General features: G+C 35.5%; 1 protein-coding gene and 1 long non-coding RNA gene across 3 annotated transcripts in view; both read left to right on the forward strand.

Annotated features, from left to right (window-relative positions):
- LOC126621114 (tetrahydroberberine oxidase-like) overlaps positions 1 to 18,327 on the forward strand; it is a 38,220-nt gene extending 19,893 nt beyond the window's left edge. Inside the window, exons 1-2 of one of the 2 annotated variants that reach the window (XM_050289499.1) lie at positions 11,293 to 12,472; positions 17,816 to 18,327. In XM_050289499.1, coding sequence (XP_050145456.1) covers positions 11,311 to 12,472; positions 17,816 to 18,249 — 1,596 coding nt within the window. In that variant the 5' untranslated portion in view covers positions 11,293 to 11,310 and the 3' untranslated portion in view covers positions 18,250 to 18,327. Of the gene's footprint in view, positions 1 to 11,292; positions 12,473 to 17,098 lie in introns of those variants that run through there. The other variant, XM_050289500.1, reaches the window with a different exon arrangement.
- LOC126621117 (uncharacterized) lies at positions 664 to 4,599 on the forward strand. Its single transcript, XR_007622800.1, has 4 exons — positions 664 to 702; positions 1,085 to 1,263; positions 3,297 to 3,352; positions 4,159 to 4,599. It is a non-coding gene; the product is annotated as an uncharacterized LOC126621117 (long non-coding RNA).
- Positions 18,328 to 25,441: the final 7,114 nt, after the last annotated feature.

Here is a 25,441-nt window from a genome sequence, read left to right on the forward strand (position 1 = left end):
CATAATGATATTTTTTAATATAAAAAAATTATTGTCAATTGCCCATCCAATTTAGTTACGTGGTGGAGATGGACTCGAGCTATTCCTGTTTACGAAGACAATAATTGTCAATTGCCAATAGCTTGGGCAATTATCGCACTAAGAGGTGGAGTTGTTCTAAGAATGTAGTTGGAAATAAATTTCAGATATAGAACCATGTGTTATTACTTTAGTCTAAAGTGGGAGGGGAAATTGCACTATTCATATGAACAGTGTTTTGGATCACATTTCAGTTTATTTACAAGACTGCCACTCAGATGCTTTTAGCCAACTTTCGCTTTATTTACAAAAATGCCACTCAGACTTAAGAACCGATTTTCAGCGGCTTCATCTCTGGTTCTTCTCTCACAACTCCAAAAACCCTAAACCCCAAATCATGGATCCAAAGCTCTTCGCCAGAACCCTAATTCGAAATGCGATGGCGAGCAGGACCAAGTAGCCGACCCTCTATAACAAAATCAGCCCGCTTGGAAACCCTAGCTTGAATGTGGTTCCAGAGCTCAACGACTGGGTCTACAATGGCAACAAAGTCCGAGTCACCGAGCTTCAGGGCATCATTCACGACTTCCAAAAGCGGAAACGCTTCTCCCAAGCCCTCCAGGTTTCCATCTTTCTTTCTTACCTTGCAATTTGTGTTATCCCCTGTTTGGTTGCTCAGAAAATGTAAGAATTGATGCAGTTTTGGATTCATAATTTCATATGGATCACAGTGGCTGTTGGTTTGAACTTTGAACTAAGAATTGATGCATTTTTGGATTCTTAATTTCTTATGGATAATCCAATAGAATTAATACTGAAAATTTACCAATGGATAACAAGTTGATTGTATAATATAGTTGTCCTTACTCTATAATAATTTCGAGTTTTCGACATATCTGTGTGTGTGTGGAATGTAACATATCGGATTTAGGTTATACTGTGCATAGTTTTATTGTCTGTTGTTATCTGCGCTATACCATTTCTATGCAGGCTCTGAAAGTTATTCATGAGCTTTAAAAGCACTTTCCATAATTTAAGCAGTGTGTTTTGGGTTCTTTTTCATTAGGTCATTAGCTACTGATTAATGGAGAAACGAGGACCATGGCACTGATTTTGGGTTCCTTTTCTAATCTTCTGATTTTGGGGTTTTGAAGGGAGTGCTGATGTACCGATCTGAGAACCATCTTCGTTTTCTTCTTCCGCTTTTCCCTGTGCGTTCCAGTTTGACTGTCTGTGATTAAAATGGTCAGTTAATTTAAATTCAGCAATTGTCTCTCAAACTCTGAATCTGATTTCGTCTCCTTCTGCTGATCTCCTCTATTCCCCTCTTCTCTTTCTCTTCCGTAAATTTAATCAACTAATTCGATTATTCGATGGCAAGTGCCTTCGCCCATGAGCGGTAGGTCTCGGGTTCGAGACTTGGGAGCAACCTCTCCATAAATGGGGGTAAGGCTAGCCGACATTTACCTCTCCCAGACCCTGCCTAAAGCGGGAGCCTTGCACTAGGTACGACCTTTTAGAACATTTGTGGCTCCACGAAAGATTCAGATTTTGCCTGATCATTGTCAAACGTTGTAGCAACTATAAGTTTGTCAAAATTTATAATTATGGTTATTGATTGATGGAATTTTGATGGTAGTGTTCCAGATTTACTTGCTCATAATCTCTGTATTGCTTTGCTGTGAAAAGATGGATACTTTACTGGAAAATGTGTTTAATTTAATGGAGATTTGCTAGGTTTTTTAATACAATTAATTGGATAATGGATATTGGAGATTTTCTTCAAAGGATTATAATTTATATAGAATTTATAAGTTTTATTACTTTCTGGTTACTTTATGTTTCAAATTAGTTGGATTTAGCATTCTTCACAAGTTTTGATAAGTGTTTAATTTCTAATTTTTGTTCCATGCATGGTTGATTTTCTTTGATAATTGTGGAATATTATTGGTGATTATGGTATGCATAGTTAGTTTTCCTTACTCTGTTTGAATTTCTCTCTATTTTGTTTACTCTTCCTCATCTGCTATGTTGTATGTGAAAATCTGAAATGATAGCATTCGTTAATCTACCTTATTGTGATTATGGTAAGTCTGTGCATAGTTAGTTTTCCTTACTCTGTTCGAATTTCTCTCTAATTTTCTTTACTCTTCCTTATCTGCTGTGTTGTTTGTGAAAATCGGAAATGATACCAATTGTTAATCTGTGTTTTGGGTTGTGATTTCCATATTTTATTTCCAAGTTTTGGCAACATAGGTGGTTATGTTCCCAGACAGTGTATATGGACCACACATTCTTGCAAAAGTTTACCTGATCAATGGTTTAGATTTATAGTTTGGCATATGTGGTCAAACTATCGTTCTGAACCATTGATAAGATGGGTGTTTGCTTAACGTGACACGCCCCGATCCCAATATTCCCCGAATACCAGGATAGGCACGTGCTGGCCGACACCCGAGGGTGACGAAAACCATTTATTGAATGCAAATGCTAAAAACAAGAGATGTATAAGACTTATAAATATAAAAGAATAATGAATATGCATTTAATGAACGCAATCAGAGCATACAACTAACTAGAACACTAAAAGAAATAATATAAAATTGAATGAAACAAAGGATGGATCCTACATCAAAAAGACTCAAAGATGCCGATGTGGAAGTGCCTGGATGCTGGGATTGTATGCCTCGATTCTAAGTCCTGAAAGGAGCGCAAAACAAACATGAGTTGACCAAGTTGATAAATATATACTAAAACAGTTATAAACGTACTAACCCCCAGGTTTTATGAAAACACATATATATCATGATAAACATAGGTTTTCTGAAACCTAGCATGCCGTGCAATGTCTCAAATCATAACTTGTATATATAACAATCACTAGTGAATGTCCAATAACCCCCAGGTCCCCTGCCGGCTCCCTGTCTCTAAGTAATGGTTTACTTGGTTAGAAGAAACTCTTTGAGGTTATGTTAAAATCTATTTTGTGGATGAATCTAATTAGTTAAATTTGTTGGGTTTAAGTTATGCAAAAAATTTAATAGCAAAGTTGAGTCTTTTTTTTCTGAGTTATGTTAATAATTCTACCTAATTTTTTTGTAAATTCATGGTTGGGTTTAACTTATATTAGAAAACATGGATCATTCAAGTCTCAGTACAATTGGATGTTTGTTTACTTGCATAAAAATTTTGTGCATACAAGTTTGTTTCTGCTTCTCAGGTTCTTTGTCCTCGTGTTAATTAATTGTGTTTTTGTCTATTCATTTGGGCTGTCTCAGTGGATTGAAGATCTCATTCAAGGTTCTTTCCCTATTATTTCAAGCTAGATTAGCTGGTGAGTGATATGCTCTTTGTACTGCTGCGGTATCATTGGTGCTCACTTTGTACTACTGCTTTTGTAACGTTGGAATGTTTCAAGATTTACGACTCTGTGCGCACTCTCTCTCTCTCTCTACACTCTCTTTCTTCCCTCGCTCCCTATCTGATGTAAAGCCATTTTATGGTACAATGTGTTTATACAATAGGGATAGGAGAGAAAAATTGTGAGTGAGGATGTCACCCATTCGTGCGGATCTTCGATTTGGTGGGTGGGATTGTGACAGTGAGAGAAAGAAAGTATGATAATGGGGGTAAACTATACGCCTTACAAATATTAGTTTCGGTTCTCATGTCCAAGTTTTTCTTTCTACTTTCAATTAAGTTTTGTTTGTATGTTATGTTTTCATGGAATCTCTTGCATAGATTTCAATTACGTTGTACTCGAATACTCAAGTCAATCGGGATTTATTTTTGGTTAAAACCATTGAATTTCATTGTACTTGAATAATATAGATGTGGGGAATACATTTACATAAGGATTAATTTAAACCATTGAATTTTATTTCATTTTTCCTTGGAGCTTGAGTAACAAGATCTTCAAATTGTTATATTCATTGTCTGTGAGAATAAATCCAGATGCATAACAATATTGTTACACTTTTACCTATATTGGGTTTTTATACCGTTTGTGTGTTTGCTTGGTCTTGCCTTGCAGTTCGATGCACTTTATGTAATGAATTGTGATTTGTTTGAAAATATCTCTAGTGTGATGATTTTGAGTATAATGTGTTTTCCTAATACTGTTTTTCTCCCTCTTTGTAGTCTAGTCATGCAGAAGACATCTCCATTAACCTGTAACAGATGAAATCGTTTGCTATCGAGGTTCCTGTGTGGAAGAGCGAAAATGTTGCAAGTGGAGGATATATAACAGCTCAAGACACATGGTATGACGGTGCAGGTAAACTGTAAGTATGCATCTGGAAAAAGTAAAAAGTTAAAGCGGGTTGGCTGTAGCTTTTCCTTCTCGCCACAACAGAAATACTTTTGAACTACATTAAGCTGTTAATAAATTAAGCTTAAGCTATATTTTACTTATCAAGAATGGGTAAACTGTTTTAAATAGGAAAATTAAGTGCTTATATTAGGTAAACTGTCAATTTTACAAAGTTTTCTGGTAAATTAGATATATGGTTTAATTCGAAGAGTTGGGTTGACATTTACTTTTGTTAAATTATATAGTTTAATTGCATCCCTTTTTTCCAATCCCTATATATCTGCTCAAATCTTGGGTTAATTATTTGCCAATAGGAATGTTTAATTGCTTGATCAATGATGTCGATTCAATTTGAAGAAGAAATAGGACTTTTGTTCAATAGGGATTGAGACTCTTAACATATGAGTAAGATGTCCCAATTGTTCATTGATTCTTAGGTGCTACGTTTTTTTAGTTGTTTTGTGTGGAAACTATTCATGCATGTTGCAACTAATACATTCAAGTCCTGCAACAACGTGCTGGCATATTTTCTCATTGTCTAAAACAAAGTCGTTTTGAGCCACAGGTGAAAATCATCATCTGAAGTGCCCCACTTTAAACCTCAAATAAGCCGAGGGCGGCTAGTTGATTTTCTGGTTAAGCTAGGACAGATATGTAAACCAAGAAAATAGTTCACTGGTCTGTGAGAAGGCGGCACTTAATAGTAGGCGACAAGCTGATCATTGCAGCCATCTTGGAAGCGATGAGTTATTTGCTGATGTCTCCACGACATAATCATGTCATATGCTAAATTTCATCCCAGAATCTTCTTCACCTTGAAGTTTGAAGTTTCCACGTAGAAGCTTCCAATGTTCATCCAATGACTGCAATTTTCTTTCAACCTTATAGCACAAAGTGGAAACGTCAACCAGATACGTATACGTTGAACTCTAAATATGCCATATGCTAATGAAAATAATTATAGAGACCTTGACAAGTTTTGGACAGGCTTATATTGGTCAGATACGCTCTTTCCATAGGCGACTTAAGCACGTTTCGCCGTTGGGCTGTCTCATCCAATGCCTCAACCAATGTAGTCAGCTTGTAAGATAACGTATTTATCAGCATAGTCTTCGACTCCTTGGACAATTGTGACATGACATGTTATTTTTTGTTAATGATATGGTATAGATCATATGGTTTGGTTTGGACCAAATACTACACTATCGAACCGAGCAACGAGGCCATTTTTTAAAATAACATTGCTTATGATTAACTTCTTAGCAACGAGGTCATTGAATGAGAAGAGTTCTAGATCATTGAATGTGAGAGCTTTTAAGATAATTTTGTAGTTATGATTGAGGGGTAATATTGTAATTTTATTAGGCATGATAATTATCTCTTAGGGTAAAAAACTGTTTACTACCCTTATGTTTCGTGGTTTTCAACATTTAGTACATCAAGTTTTTTTCGTCTCAAAGTCATACCTAAAATGTAAATTTTGGAACAGTCTCATACATCCGTTAGTCAAACTGTTAAGTCTCCCGTTAACTGTGACGTGGCGTTCATGTGGATATTGACTGGGCGCCATGTGTCATCCACATGAAAGTTAAAAATAAATTATTTATAAAATGAATAAATAAAATTATATATATATATATAAATAAAAAAGAAGAAGAAGGAGAAGGAAGAAGAAGGAAGAAGGAGAAGAAGGAGGAAGAAAAAAGAAAAAAAGTTGCAGTCGGAGGAAGAAGAAGAAGGAGAAGGAAGAAGAAGGAAGAAGGAGAAGGAGGAAGAAAAAAGAAAAAAAGTTGCAGTCGAAGGAAGAAGAAGAAGAAGAAGAAGGAAGAAGGAGAAGGAAGAAGGAGGAAGGAGGAAGAAGAAAGAAAAAAAAATCTTCCCGAGATTCGGAGGAAGAAGAAGAAGGAGAAGGAAGAAGGAGAAGGAGGAAGGAAGAAGGAGGAGGAAGAAAAAAAAAAGTTAAGTTGCAGTCGGAGGAAGAAGAAGAAGAAGAAGAAAGAAAAAAAAAAAAACCGAATCTGCAACCCAGATTCGGAGGAAGAAGAAGAAGAAGAATGAGGAAGGAGAAGGAAGAAGGAGGAAGAAGCAAAAAAAAAAAATCTTCCCTAGATTCGGAGGAAGAAGAAGAAGAAGGAGGAAGGAAAAAAAAAGAAAAGAAAAAAAGTTTCAGTCGGAGGAAGAAGAAGAAGAAGAAAGAAGAAAAAATAAAAACAAAAAAAAAACCGAATCTGCAACCCATATGAGGAGGAAGAAGAAGAAGAAGAAGAAAAAGGAAGGAGGAAGAAGAAGAAAGAAGCAAAAACAAAAAAATACCGAATCTACAACCCATATAAGGAGGAAGAAGAGGAGGAAGAGGAAGAAGGAAGAAAAAAGAAAAAAAATCTTCCCCAGATTCGGAGGAAGAAGGAGAAGAAGGAGGAAGGAAAAAGAAAAAAAGTTGCAGTCGGAGGAAGAGGAAGAAGAAGAAGAAGAAGGAGAAGGAAGAAGAAGGAAGAAGGAGAAGAATGAGGAAGAAAAAAGAAAAAAAGTTGCAGTCGGAGCAAGAAGAAGAAGAAGAAGAAGGAAGAAGGAGGAGGAAGAAGAAGAAAAAAAAAATCTTCCCGAGATTCGGAGGAAGAAGAAGAAGAAGGAAGAAGGAGAAGAAGGAGGAAGGAAGAAGGAGGAGGAAGAAAAAAAAAAGTTAAGTTGCAGTCGGAGGAAGAAGAAGAAGAAGAAGAGGAAGAAGAAGAAGAAGAAGAGGAAGAGGAAGAAGAAGAAGAATAAGAAGAAGAAGAAGAGGAGGAAGAAGAAGAAGAAGAAGAAGAGGAGGAGGAAGAAGAAGAGGAAGAAGAAGAAGAAGAAGAGGAGGAAGAAGAAGAAGAAGAAGAAGAAGAAGAAGAAGAAGAAGAAGAGGAGGAAGAAGAAGAAGAAGAAGAAGAAGAAGAAGAGGAGGAAGAAGAAGAAGAAGAAGAGGAGGAGGAGGAGGAGGAGGAGGAGGAAGAAGAAGAAGAAGAAGAAGAAGAAGAAGAAGAAGAAGAAGAAGAAGAAGAAGAAGAAGAAGAAGAAGAAGAAGAAGAAGAAGAAGAAGGATGAAGAACAAAAAAAAAATCTTCCCCAGATTCGGAGGAAGAAGAAGAAGAAGAACAAAAAAAAAAATCTTCCCCAGATTCGGAGGAAGAAGAAGAAGAAGAAGAAGGGGAAGGAAGGAGAAGAAGGAGGAAGAAAAAAAAAAGTTTCAGTCGGAGGAAGAAGAAGAAGAAGAAGGAAGTAGAAGGAGGAAGGAGGAAGAAGAAGAAAGAAGAAAAAAAAAAAAACCGAATCTGCAACCCAGATTCAGAGGAAGAAGAAGAAGAGGAAAGAAGGAGGAGGAGGAGGAGAAGGAAGGAGGAAGAAGAAAAAAAAAACATCTTCCCCATATTCGGAGGAAGAAGGAGAAGAAGAAGGAAGAAAGAAGGAGAAGGAGGAAGGAAAAAAAAAAGTTGCAGTAAGAAGAAGAAGAAGAAGAAGAAGAAGAAGAAAGAAGAAGAAAATTAAAAAATTTAAAAAAAAAACGTGGATGACATGTGGCGTCTAGTCAGTGTCCACATGGGTGTCACGTCACAGTTAACGAGAGACTTAACAGTTTAACTAACGGATATATGAGAATGTTCCAAAATTTACACTTTAGGTATAACTCTGAGACAAAAAAAAACTTGATGTACTAGATATTGAAAACCACGAAATATGAGGGTATTTAACAATCTTTTACCTTATCTCTTAATAGTGAATCAAATTATCTTTTAACACTTTTGTACGCAAGATAAATAGGGATAAGATCAAAACCATACCTCTAATACAGAAGTATGCAAGCATTGCAGTTCAAATTAGTTTGGGATTCTTAGCTTGTGGGCGTGTAGATTGTAGTAGCGTACCATTGCGTGAAGTAATTGGATTGGAGTCCTGGTGGCGTGATTGAATTATTTTATGTTAAAATTTAATTTTCATACAATCTTAACCCCATAAATGATTGAATTTTCTATCTCATTATAAACTAATTTTTTGACCTTTTCAAACCTAATTTTTTATTCCCCTCCCCCCGGTGGCCCAAAAAAAAAAAACTTTCCAAACCAGCAGCCCAAGTTTTCTACCTTTTGAAACCTAATTTTTCACGTCTTTTCTCTTCTCCCCAGTATCCTCTGTCAGTCCTCACCAACTGCTACCGCCACCACTCTCTCCCTCCCTCTCCTCCATTTTATTTTCTATGGATCCTTCATCATCATTTCCAGCACATCCATTGATCTCTCTCGCGCGTCGCACCTCCATCCCTACACGACCATGATGCCACAACCAAAGAACAACCAGCTCACTATGACATCTAAAGACGCCCTAGGATTCTTGAGATTGGTTCACTGGGGCACAAGGAGGTAAAGGGGAGGCAGGTAGAGAGGTCTGGGTTTGTTGATTTGAGTGGCAAATTTGGAGTTTTTAGGAATTACATGCTATTATAATGGGTAGAAAATTGTATTCCGGATTCCTCCTTTGTCCCGGAATTCAAATGGCAACTCCTCCAAAATCAAGAATTCAATACCTATCTTTCGAGTGCACTCACTCATTTCGATTCTTCCAAATTTTAGTAAACACAAGAATAATTCGTAATCGGAATCGCACTCCGACTTTTGATTCCGATTACGGATATATAAATATGCCCTTAGAGTTGCAATTGGATTCAAGAGGATCAAGCCAGGTCGAGCATGTGTGTCCTTATAAAGAACAAGACTTTGCTGTTGAAAGATCAGCAGCTGATAAAAAGCTCAAACATATGTTCGCGTATGCTGCTGATCTTTTCAATAGCGAAGTTGTTTCCCCTTAGAAATAAAAAGTTGCAGACAATATTGAAAAAAAAAAACGACCTTTAATGCAACAAACAATCAAGGTTCTGAAAAACGTTAAGCGCTAGTCGGACGGCGGGCAGAGACCTAGCGGCTAGGCAGGCGCCTATGCGAATTTATGTAAATTTAATATATATATATATATATATCTTGTAAATAAGTGCCTATTTACACTTAAAAAAATATACTTGTATGGATAATAAAAGAATGATAAAATGTAAAAATAGAAGTAGAAGAATACACAAAGTACATCAATCAAACAAGTTCAATATTTAAAAAACAGTAAACATATAATCATAATGAGGAGTATTATTTAATGAGGAGTATTCTTGGATGATAAACTAAATTCTTTTTGTTAACGATCCTTGCATTGAATTGGACATAAACTAAATTATTTAACGTTGTTTTATCTAGGTGTTTTTTTTTTAGTATGTATCCCCTCAAAAGTTCTTCAATTCATTTCACAATTGGATGAACTTGTAGTCAATCCATCATTTGCAAATTAGGTACACCATTTCCATAAGTATACCACCATGAAACTAAAAAAAATAAAAAAGCACACAATTGAAAAAATAAAAAAAATAAAAACTAATGTAAATGGCTTCAAAACTTTGAGTTTTAATCAAAGGGACAAAAATGTGTCAGGAGTGCCTTTTAGAGTAAAAATGTCATTTTCGTTAAAAGTGAACAATACCGAGAATGTTTCTTTAAAATCCCAAAAAAACATAAAATCTGCCTTGGACCGCCTAAGTACCACCTAGGACCACCTAGCCCACCTAGGCGCTGCCTAGGACCGCTTAGCTCCAAACCAATTTTTCGAAACGATTTGCCCTAAATCGAGGCGGATCTTCACCACCTAGCACCTAGGCGGCTGCCTAGACCGATTTTTAGAACACTGCAAACAACTCAACACTCTACGTGAAATATTTCTCACGCTCTTGTGAAAAGACTTCACTAATCCCTTCGTCAACTCATATTCACTAACCTCTTCATCAGTTCATCCCCTTTCTATAGATCAGTTTGGTGCACACCTTGAAATTCACTACAAGAACAACTTGAAATTCACTACCAAGAAAAACTGAAAATAGCCACTAACATTCGTTGCATAGATTGGGGTAGTGGCTCAGATGGGTAGCTAAATGGCACATCAATAACTATGTATCCTCAATCTTCTAACGTAGGAATTTTTCTAGGAGCTCCTAAATCTTGAGAGTGGAAAAAGAGCGGAGTAGGATTGTCTCCCTTTTTTTCCCTTCCTCCCCTTCCTCCCCTCGTATTTAAATAGTCACAATTCCGCATCCTGCTACTTCTTTGCTTGCTTTTCTCGATCAAGCATTCATGTGCTTAGCAAAGAGGTAGTAGCATTAATTCGGGGTGACAATAATGAAATTTTTCGGGTAAGCCCGCACAGCTCTTGCTTGCTGTCGGTATGTGATAGGGTCTGGTCAACTGCCCGACCACCTCTTTAAGCTGCGTCAACCTCTTATAAAATGGTAAGTGTGAGAGGAGTTACCAATATTTTAATAATATTAAGGAAGAAACTTTATTCATATAGGTGCACAAGTTTTATGACTCCTTAAACTAGAGAGTATACTTGAAGTATATTTTTTTTTAAGAAAACCCATAAAATTTAACTAAAAAATAAAGAGCATGATTGAATGCTACAATTTATATTTAGCTTCCTTCTCGCGGTTTTTAACAACCTAATTAAACGACAGACAAAGAAAACAACTGCACCAAAAAAAAAAAAAGGGCACCACAAAACGAAGAGAAAATTGGAGCAAAGGTTCGTGAACTTTCAACCCAATTGGAGCTTTAATCTATTAACTAAAAATTTATGATCATTTGCCCTTTAACTTGTCAAAATATAGAGCAATAGTCAATTTCGTCAACTTTGTTACATATTCCGTCCAGATTAAGCATGTGCGTATCACATGATGCTGATTTATGGGCAAATAAGAAAAGAGCAGCGGGTTATTTGAAGCCAAAATCCAATTTGCATTTCACTGCTATGAAAAGTCTTTTGTAAGGCAAACGATTATGAAAAGTCTACCTATATATCTTTTTAATTCTTCCAACTCATAGTTATCTATATAAGTGAGTTCAGATCTCATACCATTTCAACAAATAAAGATGGAGATCTCACACATAAAACTCGTTCCCCTACTACTTTTCTTCCTTCTGAACTCAGTTTGTTCTACAACTTCAAACTCGATTTCCGAAAGCTTTGTTCAATGCTTTTCATCCCGCATACATTCGAACTCAACAAGCAAAATCATCCTCACCGAAAGCTCTTCAGACTATACCCTAGTGTTGCAATCTTCCATACAGAATCTCCGATTCTTGAACACATCAACACCGAAACCACAAGCTATCATTACTCCTCATCAATACTCTCATGTTCAAGCCGCTGTGGTATGTGCCAAGAAAGTGGGCATACAAATAAGAACCCGAAGCGGAGGCCATGACTATGAGGGCCTATCTTATGTGTCCAAATCTCCTTTCATCATCATTGATCTTTTCAATCTTCGATCCATTGATATTGACATAAAGAAGGAGAGGGCTTGGGTTGAGTCAGGTGCTACTCTCGGAGAGTTGTACTACGCAATTGCACAAAAGAGTAAACTCTATGGCTTTCCAGCAGGGACATGTCCAACTATTGGTGTGGGAGGACATATTAGTGGAGGTGGACATGGTACCTTGTGCAGACAATACGGTCTAGCTGCTGACAATGTCCTTGATGCTAAGATTGTCGACGTTAGCGGAAGAATTCTTGACAGAAAATCCATGGGAAAAGATCTCTTTTGGGCAATTCGAGGTGGCGGAGGCTCAAACTTTGGAGTCATCCTGGCCTGGAAACTTAGGTTAGTTCCTGTTCCTCCAATTGTAACAGGCTACATGGAATCGAAGACCATAGAACAAGGTGCAACCAAACTTGTTTCCAAATGGCAAGCTATAGCTGATAGGATGCCTCAACAGTACTTCCTGCGTTTGGTTATCCAAGTTGCAAATGGAACTGATACAAATGGTGGAAAAACTATTCAAGTAACGTTCAATTTCGTGGCTTTTGAGACTGTTGAGAAACTTCTCCCTTGGATGCAAGAAAATTTCCCTGAGTTAAATTTAGACCAGTCCACCTTCACTGAAATGAGTTGGATTGAGTCCGCTCTATACGTTGCTAACATCCCGATAAACGAATCACAAGTTCTGCTTCAGCGGACTCAACAATCGAGGGTATTCTTCAAAAACAAATCAGATTTTGTTACTGAACCTATTTCAGAAGCTGCCTTAGAAGGTTTATGGAAAGCAATGCTTGAATTGGATTCATTACAGTTGATACTGACACCTTACGGTGGAAGAATGAGTGAGATTTATGATTGGGAAATTCCTTTCCCACATAGAAAAGGAAATTTGTTTGAGATCCAGTATGTCGACAATTGGGTTGATGACGAAGAAACTGAGGAACGTATTAGCGGGGTGAGAAGTGTGTATGAGTACATGACACCATATGTTTCAAAGTCCCCAAGAGCTGCCTATTTGAATTATAGGGATCTTGACTTGGGGAGGAACAAGGATGCTAATACAAGCTATGCAGAAGCAAGCGCTTGGGGATTGAAGTATTTCAAGAATAACTTTAGGAGACTTGTTCAAATAAAGACTTCAGTCGATCCGGATAATTTCTTTAGAGATGACCAAAGCATCCCGGTGTTACAGTCTGCGAAGAAATAGAATGTTAACTTGATGGACTTATATGCAACAGAATAAATTATAAATCCTCAGTTAGTTATTGTATTATACCCGAATAATAAGTTGCATTTTACAAATTAATAATATGATATTACTTGTTATGACTGTTGCATGTTTGTTTGTAGTTTATGGCTTTAGAAAGAATCAAATTAGTTGGCCAAGAAGGATGAAAGTAAGGTTTTAATTAGCAATGGGAATGAAGGATGCTTGTTTTACTGAAACTGACGAAATAATAATTAAGAGAAATATTTGACATTTCTTAATCAATTGCTGCAATGTACTTATCGTTACATGCATATAAACATGGACGTAGTAACACGTCTCTAAATTTTCAAGTAAAATAGTTCATATTAATATGGAAAACGCCCATAAAAGGATAAATTTCATTTTTGTTGAACCTTTGAGCTTGAGACATGTGCTCAACATCTTATTTTATTTGAAAAGTACTTGTCGGTAAGAACGTATGAGCGCAAAGGGATTGAAATTTGGAATTTAAGGGAGAAATTTCTAAACAATAGGCAATTTGGTAATTTTGGAACGAATTTTCTGGAAGCCAACAGCTTCCGCTTCTTCCTCCGTGCGTGCAGTTAGGTTGGGTTTTGGGGAGGGGGGAAGCCGCCGACCAAGCCTTCACTTCCATCATCACCTCCCAAAAAGGGGTCTCGATTTTCTTACGGTCTTGCCCGTAAATCAGGCCGTTTCCTCAATAATTCCACTCCAGCTCCCCAAAACTTCGAAATCCAAGAGAATGCCGTTCTAGGAAATGCTTCAACGTCACTATCTATAGAATCTATGTGGGTCCGTAGCGTTTAGAGCTGGGAGACGACGGAATTGCCGTTATTGCTTCTGGAGTCACCTGCAATCTGAGTATGAATTGGCACCATTCTTACATTACTTGGATTGCTCCTGTTGTTGTTTCGGAGGAAGGTCGTGCTTCGGTTCAGGTGTGGATTAATTTTGCTTTGTTACCCTTCTTTTCTGGTTTAATTTTCTACAAACTAATAGGTGAAGTTTGTATGGATTTTTATGCTTGCAATTGGGTTTTAGCTAATAAGGATGATTAAATAGAAATTAAGTTTCTTTATTGTATTTTATGCATGAATGGAGTTGGTTGGACATAAGAAGTAGGAACACAATTGCCTGGTATGATGATGCTGTTGGGCAAGAAACTGATGGCTATATGTTTGATGTTGGGAAGATTTGTGGTAAAGATTTATAAGAAATTACAAATTGTGAATCAAAAGTTAAGGTTCTTTGCGTGTAGGAGTTGTATAGAAAAATGAAGAAATTCTAATCAGATTTTGTCTGGGTTCAAGTATTTGAAGAAAGTGGGTTTTCTTAAGAGAAGAGTAAACGTGATCTTGGTTTGGATATATTATTGTTGAAGCAAATGTCTATTACGCTATAGTCTGAAATATCGATAATATCAACGAAATATCGAGGATATTTTGGTTTTTTCGAATTACGGATATTTCGAAACATATCCATGTACATATCGTACAAATATCGACGATAATATCAGAAAATATCGATGTCAATAATTTCGCTCACACTTCAGCAATATTTTGTTAAAATCCCGGTGTAATATCGCTAAAATATCCAAAATATCGAAAATATCAATGTAAAGGAAGGGGGAAAAAAAGAAAAAAAAAGAAAAAAAAAAGAAAAAAGAGAGGAAAATCGATGTCGATAAATTTGAACCCCTCCCATTTTACTCCTCCAACACCGTAACCACCATATATCACTTATGTTTTAGTGATAATGTGCTAAAATATTTATATTTATAGGAGTGACATGTTAATAATTACATGCAAAAGTATTTTGGGGATTTATCATTTGATAAATACTCTTCATAATAAACTTATTCTACACATAGAGATGATGAAGATAGTGAAAATTTTGAACCTCATAGGAACTTTATGTGGTACTAAATCACTCATGTATCTTACCATGCAATGTATAAAGTGTAAAATATTGTAGTAAATCATTATATATAAATGATTATGGTGTGTTTAATCTTTTGTTCATTAATTACTACATATTTTCTACACTCACAGTGTTTGCCAGCTCGCTGTATAATCAACTTAAATCAGTTAAATCCATCATGTAATGCATTTCCTTCTAATTTTTTTGATAAACTAATAGATAATGGACTAAATAAACATTCTCCAAAGTTTCAATAAAAATTTCCAAGTTTTTCTTACAATTTCCGTGGTTTTTATTCAATTTTTATCGATATCAATAATATCCCGATATTTCCATCGAAATTTCCATGTTTTTGGACTACCAATATTTCCGATATCATCGATATTTACTGCATAATCGACCTAAGAAATGAAAATGAGAATTGAATGAGAAATTTTGAAAGTCATTGCAAACACAAGATTTCTATTTTGAGTTTAACAAAATGGTGATATATAATTGGTCCGATCTCTTCGGATGGTACGTAGGCAATCCAACTTGAAAGTTAGATGCAGCTATAAGGTTAAATAAAATTAAATAGTGTACAATGTCTCCGAGTTTGGAATGTGATATTTTTATGATCAGCTCTTAGTACAGACTTTACCAGATTTATAAATTATAATTTATAATTTATGACATGATTTACTACAATGACGATTTATAAATGTTGGATTCATTACTACTTAACTTTTTCTTCAACATATATGATGAATCCAATCCAGTCCAAGGTGTATACCTTGAATCTTATGAGTAATTTAATCCAATCTAATCGGAAGAACAAAACAAGCCTCATTATGTCACCTCCCACATACATTCTAAAAATAGTTCAGCTTTTTCATGCTAGGCAACTTCCAGGAACTAAGTTTAAAATGCAGCAGTTGCTATGAGATTAGCTGAATTGAGCGTGTCCTTGACTTGACTTGCATCTCAGAAGCTTCTTTGAAATAAATGGAAATTACTTCTACAATATATACTTCTTTAAAATAAATGCATTGATGACCCAAATCTATAAAATTACTGTTTCACAACTATTCCCCGGTCAAATGCTCATATCCATCCATAATCGGCAAATACAAAAAAATAGAACTGGATCATGATTCGCATTGAAAATTTATTTATTTAAATTACATGTGTTAGATCGTACAGATTATAATATTTTTATTTGCAAAGAATATTACATTATTTGCATCTCCGATTTCAACATAATTGTGTATGAGAACTGAGAAGTCTCTGTTGGTGGGCAAACGTTTATGAGAAGTCTCCTATATCTTTTCAAGGAAGCTTTTAAGATAAGGAATATCTATTTTTTTTTTTTTAAATTGGGATCAGTCGTAAGGTTCACATCATATTAAACTTTAATGGTTTGAACCGTTTATTTTTCAAGTTGTACCTCATAGACCATCCTTGCAAAACATTAACCAAATCGGAAATATTTAAGAGATTTAATTGGGTTCATAGAATGAACAAATACTTTGTTAATATAAGAAACAATGAAATATGATCTTGATAATTAAATAGGCAAATGGTTTCAGATTGAATTGAATTTTTGCAAGGATAATCTATTAATCAAGACTTACAAAATAGATGATTCGGATCGTTGAAATTCGATGTAGAATGAGCTCCACATGGATCACACCTAATCCCTATTATTTTTTTCAAAAAAATAAGAATCTCTTAACATAAGGGGCAATGTCTTTTCAATTCTTCCAACTCATGTACCTACATAAGTGAGCTTAGAGATCATACAATTTCATATATTTAGAACAAATAAAGATGGAGATCTCACACATAAAACTACTTCCCCTACTACTTCTCCTTCTAAGCTCAGTTTGCTCCACAACTTCTAACTCGATTTCGGAAAGCTTTGTTCAATGCTTTTCCTCCATCATACACTCTAACTCAACCAGCAACATCATTCTCACCGAAAACAGTTCGGTTTATTCCTCAGTCTTGCAATCTTCCATACAAAATCTCAGATTCTTGAACACAACACGGAAACCACAAGTTATCATTACCCCTTCTCAATACTCTCATGTTCAAGCAGCTATAGTATGCTCCAAGAAAGAGGGCATAGAAATAAGAACACGAAGCGGGGGCCATGACTATGAGGGCCTATCTTATGTATCCGAATCTCCTTTCATCATCATTGATCTTTTCAATCTTCGATCCATTGATATTGACATAAAGAACGAGAGGGCTTGGGTTGAGTCAGGTGCTACTCTCGGAGAGTTGTACTACGCAATTGCACAAAAGAGCAACCTCTATGGCTTTCCAGCAGGTATCTGTCCAACTATTGGTGTGGGAGGACACATTAGTGGAGGTGGACATGGTCCCTTGTTCAGGAAATATGGTCTAGCAGCTGACAATGTCCTTGATGCTAAGATTGTCGACGTTAATGGCAGAGTTCTTGACAGAAAATCCATGGGAGAAGAGCTCTTTTGGGCTATTCGAGGAGGCGGAGGCTCAAGCTTTGGAGTCATTGTGGCTTGGAAACTCAGGTTGGTTCCTGTTCGTCCAACTGTAACAGGTTACACGGTATCGAAGACCATAGAACAAGGTACAACCAAACTTGTCTCTAAATGGCAAGCTATAGCTGACAGGATGCCTGAAGAGTATTTCCTGCGTTTGGTTATCCAAGTTGCAAATGGAGCTGGTAAAACTGGTGGAAAAACTATACAAGTTTTATTCAATTTCTTGTTTTTCGAGAGTGTTGAGAAACTTCTTCCTTGGATGCAAGAAAATTTCCCGGAGTTAGATTTAGAGCGGAAGAATTTCATTGAGATGAGTTGGATTTCATCAGTTCTGTACATTGCTAACATTCCAAGAAACGAAACAGAAGTTCTGCTTCAGAGGACTCAACAATCTAAGAGATTCTTCAAAGCCAAATCAGATTATGTTACAAAACCTATTTCAGGGGCTGCCTTGGAAGGTTTATGGAAAACAATGCTTGAATTGGATTCATTCCAGTTGATATTGACACCTTTCGGCGGAAGAATGAGTGAGATTTCTGATTCAGAAATTCCTTTCCCACATAGAAAAGGAAATTTGTTTGAGATCCAGTATTTCGACAATTGGGGTGATGCCGAAGAAACTGAGAAACATATTAGCGGGATGAGAATGGTGTATGCCTACCTGGCACCGTACGTTTCCAAGTCTCCAAGAGCTTCCTATTTAAACTATAGAGATCTTGACTTGGGAAGGAATGGTGATTGCATTACAAGCTATGCACAAGCAAGCGCTTGGGGATTGAAGTATTTCAAGAATAACTTTAGGAGACTTGTTCAAGTTAAGACCGTAGTCGATCCCGGTAACTTCTTTAGAGATGAACAAAGCATCCCTGTGTTACACTCCGGGAAGAAATAGAATGTCAAAAGCTACATGGATTTATGTAACAGAATAAATTATAAATCTTCAATTTCCCATTGTATTTTGCCATTAACATATTATGATATTTTACTTGTTATTACCGTTGGACATTTGTTGTAGTTTATGACTTAAAAAGAATCAAAATAAATCCCCTAATTAAGTAGGATGAAAGTGAGATTCTAGCAATAGGAAGGAAGGATGCTTCATGGTTCGCAATAAATGCTTTCTTTTATACATAATTGGTCCGCCCAACTAGTGCGGAAATGGGCATGCAATATTTACGAGATTCCTCTATAGTCAGTGTGACTAGAGTACGTCCTCGGGGGCAGCAGTGGTGCTTTCATTTATAATTTAGAATAATAGAAGTGCAAATATAACTCTCTATTCTCTCCTCTCTTCTTCCTCTCTTTTCTTTCTTCTTCCTTCCTCTACAATTTCTGCCGTGTGTTTCTCTCATTCTCCTCTCAATTGGTATAAGTTCCTTTTTGTAGGTAAAGTTAGTGGTAGGCAAAACTTAGTGAGATAAATGGTAGTAGGCTGAGTGGGATGAGTGGGATGAGTGGGATGAGTTGTAGCCATCCACATTCAATTGCTTTTACAACAATTATGATATTTTACTTGTTATTACTGTTGGACATTTGTTGTAATTTATGGCTTAAAAAAATCAAAATAAATCCCCTAATTAAGTAGGATGAAAGTGAGGTTCTAGCAATAGGAAGGAAGGATGCTTCATGGTTCGCAATAAATACTTTCTTTTATACATAATTTTCCCCCTCAACTAGTGCGGAAAGGGGCATGCAATAAGCGTTGTGGGTACAATATATATGAAGCCCGGACTCACTCCGATTTTTCTCAATGTTTTGCAGAATTAAAGACAAACCAAACACTAGAAAAGGAAATTGACAAACGCACCAACCTTCCAAGATATATAATTTTCCGTTGTCAAAGCAATAAAAATGTAACCAAACTACAGAAGCACATTTTCGATATCGTTGTTTCATTTTTTATATTTCTATGCCCATGATATGAGTTTTTTTTTTTTTTTTCTTTTTCTAGTCACTTTGTCAATCTGATCTGTGTTTTCATCACCTTTTGTGACTGTACAGGTTGTGCCTTCACCCTCTTGAAGTTGCCCATCTTGTATCGTTGTGATCACTTCATGAGTGAAATATCTGTCTGAAGTTTAAAGTTTGCATGAATATGGAATGCTTGTCTGTTGAAGTCCCATACACTGTTCAGTTAATTAGGTTATTAGGTGAAATCATATTCTTATATGATTTCAGTCTTTTTTTTTTTTTTGGTACAGAGGATGGCAAAGCCAGACAAGCAAACCAAAAACAAAAAACTAGGCAAGAACAGCCCTAGGAAGGGCCCTGCCAGTAGAATCAGAAGCTAGAAAATTAGTAGCAGTGGTAGGAGGAGAATCAAAAACATGAAGGCCAAGGGATAACCCATGACCCAATTCAGCCATGTGATCAGCTGAAGCATTCTTTTCTCTATAGATATGAGTGACTTCGCATCTCCAATTTCTTTCAATGGCTTCTTTGCAGTCAAGAATGAGATTGTAAAGCGGGTGCGAAACCAACATATGATTTCAGTCTTAATTTACCTTCTGATATATGTTTTCATTCTAAGAGAAATATATTTCGTTAGAGCAAAGCCTGGGAGGCTCGATTCCTGAAAATTAGCTTAATTAACACTGCCAATCTTTCTTGTATGTGTATTTCCCCATACATTTTTTAAACCCGCAACAAATCTAGCTGAAATTTATCAATTTTAATGATATATCTCGTATAAATACACAACATGAAACTACAAATGTGACGTGCGACTGAAGTTAAAGAGGAACTTATTTCAGAAGAACAAAATGAACATGTGAGATAGGGAAAATGTGAGACTGAATAGTGAAGTACATTACTAAATAATCGATAGTACGTACAAAGAGAGCATAATCGATATACGACCAAATTGGGTTACAGTCTATAGATGTCACACGAGTCACATGGCTCTTTACTTTGAATGCATTTTGATGTGCTTACATAAGTAAAAACGTGTCTGGTGTGTGAACAAATGCTAAAAAAGACGGTTATAGTCATCAGATTAGTCACACGGCTCTTTACTTTGAATACATCTATCTATATACCAATGGAAAAGGTGAATAGTGATTTTGGTGTCATCAAACTTCAACAAAAAATATTTGGACAAAAATGCCCCCAAGACAAAAAACTTCAAAGGCATCCCAAAATAATGCATCAAATAAGGTAGGAGCATTTTTGTCATTTTAACAGTATTTTTTTAATAATTATTTTATTTATTTATTTATTTTAATTAGAACCTCACAATAAGTTAGTAATAATGTGATTCAATTTCTCTATTTTTAGACACGTTCCAATAGTCTTTTTTGTTTTTTTAGGAAGGGTTTACCCCTTGTATCTCCATAAACACCATTCACAGACCCGTATACTATGCAAAGGCAAAGAGATATTATATATATTATCTAGTGGAGGGGATCATAATCAGGGCTTCGTTCCTCAGCAAAGTGTTCGCTTCTTTTTCGCCAGGTTTCATTTGATTTGTTGTGGATGGATGATGGAAAAAGTGTCTAAATATTAATAAAATGAATAAGAAAATGACATAAAAGTATTTTAGCTCTAAAATAATTTAGTCTGTGATTTAGTCCAACACTACATCAAACGCTTTATTATTCTTATACTACTTAGTCCATGCCAAGCCAATCCAGCTTAGTCCTAAAGGTAGTTCAGTCCGAGATAGTCCGGTGCAACAAACGTCCCCTAAGTGTTCCACTTGGTGTTGTGAATTGACAGCTTTGGAAGGGTCCCTTTGTCGGAGAGTGGTGGCTGTCTGGCTGACCGACTAGTCCCTGGGCCTAATCTGAAACAAATGAGGATCATATCTGAATCTTCTTTGTGAGGATCTTAGAGATTCTCAAATCATGATCGTTTATCATGCAATCAGAAATCATTTTAAGTACTTTTATTTTAAATTAAATATAAATAGTACATGACGAAAACTGACCGCACGATATACAATGAACGGACACGATTTGAAGATTCCCAGGCGGAGATCTCCTGGACCTAAAACTGCAAGTTCGGTATCAAACGATCGAATAACACGCACACTTTGGGTTGAACTGGTCTGTCTTTCTGTTCGTGACAATGAAAGCCACCTCATCGTCGTAGTGGGTTGCATTACATATCACATCCTTGTTGCCACTGGCGTCGACCTATGCTTACCAAGTTGGAGAGGATGGAGGGGTTGAGAACGGTTTGAACTTGGATAGTTGGATCCATCTCTTCTTTTAGCCAAATGATTTTTTTAGCTTAAATTTTTAAGCTTTATTGGTAGATATTTTATGGAACAACCTACTTTTTGTTGGAGAGTGCAGCTGATATTTGAAAGTTGGTTGCTTAGTTTGAAGGGATAAAATATACTAGCTTTCATGCAAAAGATATTTTTGAATCACGACGTACTACATACAACTTACACATTTTAAAATGTATTTATATGCGTAAATTGACAAAAAGAAAGTCAAATATTTGAAGTAAATTAATAATCTTAGATCATGCAAGAAGAAACACCTCATAAACCAATTAAAGCAGCTGAATTTATATAATAAAATCGATCTCTATAGAATTTACAATAAGAATAGAGAAAATAATATTTAATAAACAATTGATTGAATCACATTATTGCTAGCTGATTGTGAGGCTAAGCACACCCCCCTCCACCTTAGTGTAGATAATATCGTTTATTAAAAAAAATCATTTGACAACTAATTTAATCAAATTATTATCCACGTGCGAAAGACATTTTTTATAGCTGGCATTACACACCTCTTAAGGTGTTTTGGAACGTGTTTAAAAATAGAGGAAATAATATTGAATGAACAACTGATTGAATCACATTATTGCTAACCCATTATGAGGCTAAGCCCACCCACCTCCCCCTTAGTGTAGATAATATCGTTTGTTAAAAAAAACCAATAATTTGACAACTAATTTAATCACATTACTATAAGTATGCGAAAAACTTTTTTTATAACCGGCATTACATGCCTCTTAAGATGTTTTGAACATATTTTAAAATAGAGAAATTGAATCACATTATTGATAACCTATTGTGAGGTACTAATTAAAAAAAACACAAAAAAATAATTATTAAAAAAATAATGATAAATGACAAAAATACCCATACCTTATTTGATGCATTATATTGGGATGCCTTTGAAGTTTTTTGTCTTGGGGGCATTTTTGTCCAAATATTTTGTTGAAGCTTGGTGGCACCAAAAACACTATTCACCTTTTGTGTTCTCTTTAAATATAGCCTTCATGCACGCGATCACGAGTGTGCAGAAGACATTTCACAACATGCTACGCCCGACTTACATGTTTTAAATGTATTTATATGCATAAATTGATAAAAGAAAAGTCAATTATTTGATGTAAATGAATAATCTTACATCATGCTAGAAGAAATCTCTCAGACCAACTCCAATGGTGGGCTAAAAGCCAAATTACCTCCCAAAATTTCCCCCCAAACCCAATCCAACCCATGGGGAAATTTTGGGCTAAATGCTAAATGCTAAACCAATGCCAGATTCCCTCCAAAATTTAGCCCAGAAATCGGAATTTAAAATTTTCAATACTTATCGGAATTTATTTATTTTTAGATTAAAATATTCATAAAATTAATTTACGATAGTCTACATATTTATTTAAAAAAAATTAGCCTAAGTTCATTCTTTAATAATCCCGGGCTAAAATTTTAGGCTATAACAGTTGGAGCTGAAAAGCTATTTCTAGGCTAAAAACTAAATTTTTCGTGCTAAAGTATTTGGTTTTTAGCCTAACCATTGGAGATGGTCTCATAAACCAATTAAAGCAGCTGAATCCACATAATAAAATCAGTCTCTATAGAATTTACATTAAGAATATAGAAAATAATATTTAATAAACAACTGATTGAATCTCTCTATTGTAGCTCATTGTGAGACTAAGCACACCCCCTCCCCCTTAGTATAGATAATATCGGTTTTTTAAATAAAAAAAAAACAATCATTTAACAACTAATTTAATATTAATAAACAACTGATTGAATCACACTATTACTAGCCTATTGTAAGGCTCAACCCATTCCCCTTCCCCTTAGTATAGATAATATCGTTTGTTAAAAAAAACAATAATTTGACAACTAATTTAATCATATGATTATCCACGTGGGAAAAACCTTTTTTATAACCGGCGAATCACATTATTATCTTCATGGGAAAAACTTTTTTTTTATAACCAGCATTACACGACTCTTAAGATGTTTTGAACGTATATAAAAATAGAAAAAATAATATTTCATGAACATCTGATTGAATTACACTATTGCTAGCCTATTGTAAGGTATTTTTTGAATCACGGCGTGCTATGGACGACTTACATGTTTTAAATGTAGTTATGTGCGTAAATTAACAAAAGGAAAGTCAAATATTTGAAGTAAATGAATAATCTTAGATTATGTTAGAAGAAACCTCTTATAAACCAATTAAAGCAGCTGAATTCATATAATAAAATCGGTCTCTATAGAATTTACATTAAGAATAGAGAAAATAATATTTAATAAACAATTGATTGAATCACGTTATTGCTAGCTCATTGTGAGGCTAAGCTCACCCCTTCCACCTTAGTGTAGATAATATCATTTGTTAAAAAAAAAAAATCATTTGACAACTAATTTTATCACATTATTATCTGCGTGCGAAAGATTTTTTTTTATAACCAACATTACATGCCTCTTAAGATGTTTTGAACGGGTTTAAAAATAGAGAAAATAATATAGAATGAATAACTGATTGAATCACATTATTGCTAGCCCATTGTGAGGCTAAGCCCACCCTTTCCCCTTAGTGTAAATAATATCGTTTGTTAAAAAAAAAAATCATTTGACAAGTAATTTAATCACATTATTATCAGTATGCGAAAGACTTTTCTTATAACCGGCATTACACACCTCTTAAGATATTTTGAACGTGTTTAAAAATAGAGAAATTGAATCACATTATTTCTAGCCTATTGTGAGGTACTAATTAAAAAAAAGCACAAAGAAAAAATTAATTATTAAAAAAACACTGTTAAAATGATGAAAATACCCATACCTTATTTGATGCATTATTTTGGGATGCCTTTGAAGTTCAGATAAGTAAATAATGTGCCTCATATGCGGACTAAGAAAAGGGATTTTCAGTTAAAATCTCATTACAATACAACTCATATTCACTAGTTTCACTATTACACGAAATAAACGAGTGAGTTGAAGACATCAACATCCACACTAATTATTTTACAGTCATAATTAACTGAAGAAATTGGAGTTCTATCATAAAATCAATTGGCAATATAAGAAGTAGTCTAATTATTTATATGCACATGCAAAATCCGTTATTTCCCCAATGTAGGATTCATACATTGAACACATCCCCTCACGTGGCAAATTTTTAAGCTTAGCATGTGGACAAGACAAACCGTGTGAAGTGGATCATGTATGGTTGTTGGGCTTCACACATGTAACAACCAAACTCTAATACCATGAAGAAAGTTGAGGTTCCATTATAAAACCAATTGGCAATATGGGGATTACCCAACTTACTCATAAGCACATACAAGTTCCCTCCTTCCGTTAATGTGGAATTCAGTCTCAACACACCCCCACACATGTGACGAATTTTCAAGCCTAACACGTGGACAACACAACGGGGTGATGTGGAGTGCATGTAGCCATTAGGCTTCACACGTAAGACAACATGCTCTGATACAATGAAGAAAGTTGAGGTTCCACCATAAAACAAATTGGCAATATGAGGAGTAGCCCAACTTATTTATAAGCCCATGCAAGGTCCCTCCTTCTGTTAATATGAGATTCATTCTCAGCACGCCATCACACGTGTGACGAATTTTCAAGCCTAATACGTAGACAACACAATCGGATTATGTGGACCGCGTATAATTGTTTGACTTCATGCGTGAGACAACATACTCTGATACCATAAAGAAAATTGAGATTCCACAATAACCATCCCCAATCCATACATACTCTTTCCCTTGTTGATATTCTCAAGTATTGTGACCACCACATGGTTTATTATTAATTTTTGGTAGTCGAAGACCTCCCTCTTCAATGTCCT

The sequence above is a fragment of the Malus sylvestris genome, chromosome 5, assembly GCF_916048215.2.
Source record: "Malus sylvestris chromosome 5, drMalSylv7.2, whole genome shotgun sequence".
In the NCBI taxonomy this organism is placed as follows: domain Eukaryota; kingdom Viridiplantae; phylum Streptophyta; class Magnoliopsida; order Rosales; family Rosaceae; genus Malus; species Malus sylvestris.